Source organism: Pundamilia nyererei, unplaced genomic scaffold, assembly GCF_000239375.1.
Source record: "Pundamilia nyererei isolate P.nyererei 1_Seehausen unplaced genomic scaffold, PunNye1.0 scaffold00036, whole genome shotgun sequence".
NCBI lineage: Eukaryota > Metazoa > Chordata > Actinopteri > Cichliformes > Cichlidae > Pundamilia > Pundamilia nyererei.
Genome location: NW_005187437.1, coordinates 4,252,568 through 4,259,753, shown reverse-complemented (window position 1 = coordinate 4,259,753; position 7,186 = coordinate 4,252,568). Strand labels below are relative to the sequence as shown.

The 7,186-nt window shown below is 45.2% G+C and overlaps 1 protein-coding gene across 1 annotated transcript; it reads left to right on the top strand.

The window, feature by feature from the left end:
• Window positions 1-5,063: 5,063 nt before the first annotated feature.
• On the top strand, window positions 5,064-6,894 carry her6 (hairy-related 6). The gene is made up of 4 exons (XM_005730356.1): window positions 5,064-5,397; window positions 5,577-5,672; window positions 5,788-5,875; window positions 6,032-6,894. Exons 1-4 carry the CDS (start codon window positions 5,290-5,292, stop codon window positions 6,571-6,573), a joined length of 834 nt encoding a protein of 277 aa, XP_005730413.1. The 5' UTR covers window positions 5,064-5,289; the 3' UTR covers window positions 6,574-6,894.
• Window positions 6,895-7,186: the final 292 nt, after the last annotated feature.

The window sequence follows — 7,186 nt, the reverse complement described above, 5'->3', positions numbered from 1 at the left end:
ATACAGTTGGCAGGTTTGGCTCAATAGTTCCCACATGAAAGGGATTCCAACAAAGTGTGTTGTGGTTTTGTGATGTTTTTTTTTCTTTCTGGTTTGTTTTAGTAAATGGGTCATGATTTATGGAAAGCTATATTACTTTGGAGTTTTTCAGTTGTACTGTTGGTGCTTTTATCCCCAACGAGGCTTGAGACATTTTGTTGAATTACGTTCAAGAGAAAGAAGAGTAACTCTGAAGCTGAGAGGCTCACACCAGAACAGTTTACATGAACAAATAGGATAACAAGCTAGAGAAAAAACACAAACGCATACACATATTTCTTATTCCAGCTGTTTCTAATTCTAAAATTTGAAATAGGTGCATACATGTAAATACAGCACATAAGCTAAATAAAAAGAGTTTGTACATTTCTAAAAGCTTGAAAATCTTCGACACAGGCTGAACACTGATTTCTTGTAATTTCTTTGAGTTGTCTTCAATTCTTCGGGCTATTCGAAGGACATTCAAAGCCCTTCTATGGATGTCAGTTGCCTCTTGTTTATGATCAGGCCAGCTGATGACTGATTGTGTTCCACTGTGTCTTTTTTTTAATCCAGGTATTCTTTTACTGTGTTGGTATTGTGTGTGGGATCATCGCCTTGCTGAAAAAGGAAGACATTGCCAATCAGACACTTTCCAGATGGTATGCATCGCGTGGTTGATGCACGGTGGTTTTCTGTGTTCACAATTCCATGAATTTTGACAAGATCTCCAACATCACCGGCTAAAATACAGCTCCACGACCACAACAGAGCCTCTGTGTGTTACAGATGGCTGTAGACACCCACTGTGAATAGGCAAACATCCTGCCCTTATAGTCCACAGAAGTATCACATCACACCTGTGTGGGTTTGGTTGTAAGTACATCCTTGTGTGCATACTGATAAGATGGTATATAATACTACAGATACGCCCATATGTAATAATAGTGTGGTACATTGAATAGTAGTGTGTGGTAGTATACTGAGTAGATTTATGCTACTCAGTGTAGAGTAATTCTGTGTGCACTGGTTTGACAGAAAATTGAACTTAAGGTTCACTTAGCACCTTTTTTTCCTTTCTTTTGCTTCTCATTTTTGTGCAAACAAAAAAATTGTAGTGTCAAAGTCCTTAGATGCAATTGTTTATGTCAACTTTAAACTTTCACGCATTACTTTACATAAACTGAAATAGCATGAGCAGTCATTCAGCCATGTCTGAGCTTCTGCAAACACTCAGATAAAAGTTGTAGAGAACCAGGAGCCTCAGATCGTTTGTAACAAGCTTCTTTTCCTCTTTGCAGCTTTAAAGAGCTGCAAAGTTCATTGGCTGTTGACAAGCAGTGACAGTGCACACATTTGCCACTCACTTCTGAAGGAAATGAAAGGATTTCTGCGGACTTGTTGACCATGCTAATCACAGTGTGGACTGTTGGATAAGTCAAGTCAGTCACCACTGTGTCGCGGCCTCTTGGGAGAGCAGGCTGTATCAACACAGTGCCACCCTCAGTTTGGCAGAGGCAGCCACATGACGCCTCGAGGCTGGCCTTGATACAGCCTGTCTGGCTGCTTACTTCCCACTCTTCTTGCCAGCTAGTGATGCCAGGATAGGCATTTAAGCTTGACCCCCACCTTCCCACCCCACTGAACACACACACACACACACAACCATGTCACCCTTGTTGCACCGGGAGTGCCCTCTGGCAGCAGCACTGTCACCAATGGCTTACACATTAAGGCATGGGCGGTGTATGACAGTGGGCCAGACTGTCTGTTTTGTGAACACAATGTTTCACACTTTCTCACACACACACACTTTAAAAGCCACACAATCTCCCTGTCTAATTGCATTATTGCAGTGTGCGGAGGTCCATGGTCGAGAGGGCTCAATAAAGATATGAGCCCTGGGAAAAAGACTAGGAGTGGAGGAATGAAAAAAGAGGAAGAGGGAGATAAAACTGAGCTGTAAGGAGGGGTGATAAAAAAGAGATAAAAGCAGAGACAGGATAAGGTCAAGAGCGATGAGTGTTGGCATATGGGACAAGTAAGGAGGTCACAGGTAAAAAATAAGAAAATAAAAGAATGCAAGAATTTGGAAAGTGATCCTGTGTGCTCCAAATAAAAATACATTTAAAAAGTGTTTAAGTGTTTTTTTTTTCTGCCTACTGGCCAGATAATCATCATCTTTTGGTTTTGGTGTATCTCTGCACAAAATGTGATCAAAAGCTTCTTAGAAACAGGGACATGTTGGCTGTGAGTCTGAGCCTGTTTCCCACAGATTCTGTGTGATATGGGGTTGACACAGCAACAGGTAACACTCCGGGGACCGACGGCAGCCAGGTGCGGCTGATAAGATGTTCAGCTGGAGAGAAAAGGGAGAGAGCGACAGAACCAAAGCTCCGTGACTCAGTTCACCGGCGGAGACCTCATGCAACATGAGCGTGAGAAAATCATTCAGGCGGGGAGTGTTTCAAAACCTACACTCTGACTTTAGACCGTCGGTAGGTTTGTTTTGGAACTCTGTCAGTGCCATTGTGCACAAAAAAAGAAAAGAAAAGAAAGAAGCAGGTGTGCAGTAGCAACAATGGGAACCTGTTAGTGATGTGTTTGACAGAGGCAGCATTGTTGTGCAGGCAGAATACTTAGGGTTGTTGCAGCAGGGCTTAGGATCATGTACACACCAGACTTCCTTGTGGCAAAAGCACCAAAGTTTTGCAGTTACACACAAGACGCGCGTGTGGTTTCATTGACGTCTCCGCGTGCCAGTTACTGCTACTCATTCCGACATTTTCATTTCATCTTGAAATCTGAATTTCAAAATCACTCATTGATCTGGCCAAATGAATCGAATACCCCGAATAACGTGCAGCATAGGGAGAGTTCAAGTTTTCTCATTATTTTATCTGTGTGTGAGCTGCTGGCGTTTGTTGAAATGTACCGCTTGATGCTCGAGCGCAATCCTTGCGAAAACCTAAAAAAAAAGAAAGAAAAAGGTCTGCATCTCTGTCGTGTTGAGCCGAGGAAGTGAGGAGCTCGGGTGCAGCTCCGAGTTGCCTATCAAATTCACAATCTTGCGGCCAGCCGCTGGCGACGCCCCGCAGATCCAGGCGGCAAGCCGGCGAGAGGAGCGCCTTCCCCTGGTCGCCTGCGCGCCACGTGTCGCGGTCTCTGCAGCAGCTGGAGGTGTGTGAGCACAGCGGAGCGCCGTGCACTGAGCTGTGTGTGCTCAAAAGAAGAAAACAGGAGTTTCTTTTTCTTTTCTTTTTTTGCCTATCACACTTTAAGCAATCAGATGTCGTTCAGCTCTATTCATTTCACTTTAGTATGCATGGCCAATGTTTCTCTGTTTTATTAATAAAAATGGATGGAAATTAATATTTAGGTGGAGCAGACGAAGCCAAACTTTGTTTGTCATAAACAATGATGTTCTTCAAACTATGAATAATGTAAATACAAACATTCGTTTAAAAGCGGAAAAGCTTGATTGTCACCGCGAGGACTCTTCGATGTTTAAATACACTTTAAGGTCACATCTATAACCCTGGAGCGCAGGGTTACAAACTTCCCCCTGTTTGTGTCCACAGTCGCACAACCTGAACACGCCGGGCTGATGCCCGTCAATAAACCTGCAATACACAACTGCTGGCACTATTTCTCTCCCTTTATGTACCGCGGTCTTTAAGTCCGCCGTCTGCTCTTTCTAACTGCAATAAAGATAAGGAATAAATTATGACCCGAAATCTAAAAACGCCTTGAACGCTGTGGGGTGGCCATAGGCGGGAAGGAGGAGGCAAAGGAGAAGAAGGAGGGAGGGAGGGAGGGAGGCATCGGTGTGATCGTGTGAGCTCTCCGGGCTCAGAAATATCTCTGCTCTGGCTCACATTCCGATAAGGGAGCCCGATCCAGCTCTCTCTGTGGGCGTGGTTTTCCCAGGCTTTTAAAACAGCAGCTGCTATTTACCTTCCCCTCTAATGTAAACCACCGCCGCCGCCGCCACATACCCTCCCCTCCTCTCTCCTCCCCCCTCTCTGGGCTCACCCTCCTCCCCTGGCCCGGCGGCCCCCCGGCAGCCCGGCGGCCAAACCTCCAACCACCGCACTCATAAAACATCCTGGCACGTGCTCCACATTCACAACACCGACAGATGATTAAGTGCCAAAATTTGTACCACAGAGTTCAAAACTACAGTAACGTGGAAACCGAGAGTGCGCGTTTACCCCCACCTCCTTCACCTCCACCCAGGGCCAACCAAATTAACCTTGCTCGGGGAATGTAATGATGGTGCTCAGCGCGGTGTGCGCTTGTTTCGGGATTTCACTTCGCCTTCTCATGTGGTCTCCCCGTGCGGTTTTGTTAGTTGTCATGAGTTGTCATCCCAGGTTGTTTCTTTAACAGATTTCATTTGTAACAGTAACTACCCAAGTTTGGCTGAAAGGAAAACAAAACCGCTCCCCTGCCTGCGCCTCTTCCATGGCACATGACTGAAGCTTTGATTGCAGGATTGCCTACCACTTCCCAGTGGTGTGTGTGTGTGTGTGTTTGTGTGTGTGTGTGTTTTGAACGGTAGAAAATAGCTCTATTTTCTTTTAAAGCCACTATAAGCAGCTGCCAATAAATTTTCAACAGCCTAGCAAAGTTGGAAAGCTTATGGAGACAGAATGTGGAAAGCATATTTGCAGTGTTTTTGCTGTTTTTTGCCATTAATTTATACAATTTCATCATGAATATAATTGCTCTCTGTGGTCATGTGTTGTCCGGTAAATAAAAAAGTTCCTCTGCCCAGTCAGCGGCTCCACTGTTAATATGTAAACGCTACGATGATTGAAGACTGACGGCAGTTTCCCCGGCTGTGCCCTGAACCCGGGCCGCGCGCCATTGGCCGCCAGCTCCAGCGGCCAAACAACCAATGGGAGGGCGCCGACCACGAGCCGTCCTCCTTCGGGCCGCGTGTCCCTCGCCCTGATTGGTGGAAAGTTACTGTGGGAAAGAAAGTTTGGGAAGTTTCACACGAGCCGTTCGCGTGCAGTGAGAGATATAAATACAAGCCACACGCGGAGAGCCCAACAGAGAGACTGCATCCGCTCCTGGTAGTCGCTACTGCTGCACGTCGCTCTAACGGATTCTAACTCGATACACATCTCAGGATTTTTTCTTTTTTTTCAAGGGAGAAGAGACTTTTAAATATCTCAATCTGAAAACTCTCACCTCCCCTGCTTTTCGGCACAATTGGATCGTAATTTCCTGTGGTTTTGTGGGATATTTCTCAATAAAAAGATGCCTGCCGATATGATGGAAAAAACCTCCTCCTCTCCGGTTGCTGCAACCCCGGCAAGCATGAACACAACTCCCGATAAACCCAAGACAGCCTCTGAGCACAGAAAGGTTGGTATTGCCGATATTTACCCGTTACTGTCATTTAAAACAAAACAAAAACCTTCAACATTTCATTTCGGACACAATTTCTCACACGCATCTAGTCCAAAGGGAGTATTTTTTGGCTTTTTACGCACCAAACAAGACAAATGGTTTTTAACAGCTTTTATCATTTTGTGTTCTTTTAGTCGTCAAAGCCAATTATGGAAAAGAGAAGAAGAGCCAGAATCAACGAGAGCTTGGGGCAGCTGAAAACTCTCATCCTGGATGCTCTCAAAAAAGATGTAAGTGTTCGCTCGTCATTCTCGTTATTAATAGATTTCCAGACTTCATCTGTCAAACAGTAAGAAAGTGGGTGCGTGATGCTCATCGGGTCTGTTTCCCGTCCCCCTTCCTCAGAGCTCCAGACACTCCAAACTGGAGAAGGCGGACATCCTGGAGATGACTGTGAAGCATCTCCGGAACCTCCAGAGGGCTCAAATGACCGGTAAGTGGCATTTTTCGGACTAATCGGTTTCTGTGTCTTTTAGATAATCTACGCTAGTCTAGCAAGTCGGCTTCAAAACCCCCAAAAATCTAATTTTCTTACAGCCAGAGGTGAACTTGCTCGATTTAAATATATCATGTTTTGTTGTATTTGCAGCTGCCCTGAACACCGACCCCACTGTCTTGGGAAAATATCGTGCCGGATTCAGTGAGTGCATGAATGAAGTGACCCGGTTCCTGTCCACCTGCGAAGGTGTCAACACCGAAGTCAGGACGCGACTCCTCGGCCACTTGGCCAACTGCATGACCCAGATCAATGCCATGAATTATCCCAGCCAGCATCAGCACCAACATCAGCTCCCTTCCACCGCCGGGCCAACACATCCCTCCTTCGGCCAGTCCATGGTGCAAATCCCCAACTCGTCTCCACAGGTCCTGCCCATGAACCCGGTATCCTGTAAAGGTGGCTCCTCACCGGCCAGTTTACCCTCAGACGCCACCAAAGTGTACGGCGGTTTCCAGATCGTGCCTGCCACAGACGGACAGTTTGCGTTCCTCATACCCAACGCGGCATTTGCGCCAAACGGCCCCGTTATTCCCGTGTACGCCAACAACGTCAGCACGCCCGTGCCAGTTCCGGCCGCGGTGTCTCCCGGAGCCCCGTCTGGCAACACGGATTCAGTGTGGCGACCTTGGTGAAAAAGCGGGGAAGGGCCGCAGAGACTTGAAATGACACTTACTAGCTCTTTCTTTGTTCAATGTTAGGAAGTTGTTTTGAATCCTGTTAGTTCTTGTAAAATGGAAAGAGTATGCACTATATTTGTACAGCTAACAAGGGAGTAAAGTTCATATTGAAATGGGATTTGTATTGTGGAAGTCCGTTCACTGCATTACATATATATATATATATACATATATATATGAGTTGTCTTTTTTTACCGTGTGACGCCAAAGATATGTTTAATGCTCTTATGCTGTTCTTCGTTTTGGAAGACAAATAAATTTGTAAAGATATGAAAACAGGCGCTTCTCCTTCTTCTTTTTCTTCTTCTTCTGCTTGAAAACGAAAATAAGAATCTCCATATAAATGCTAATGACAATAATATATTAGTAAATCCTATTAGTTAGTGCCTAAGCTGTGGCTCATATGAGCTTCAGTTTATTTTTCCTGTGTTTATTGCGTTAAAAATTTCTTTCTATACATAAAACCAGCAAGCTCTGTTTTAAAACTATAGTTTGGTCAGACTGTGAAAAAAGTGTTTAAACTCGCAAATTATCTAGAATTTTTTTTCCTAAAAATGGGAAAATGAGT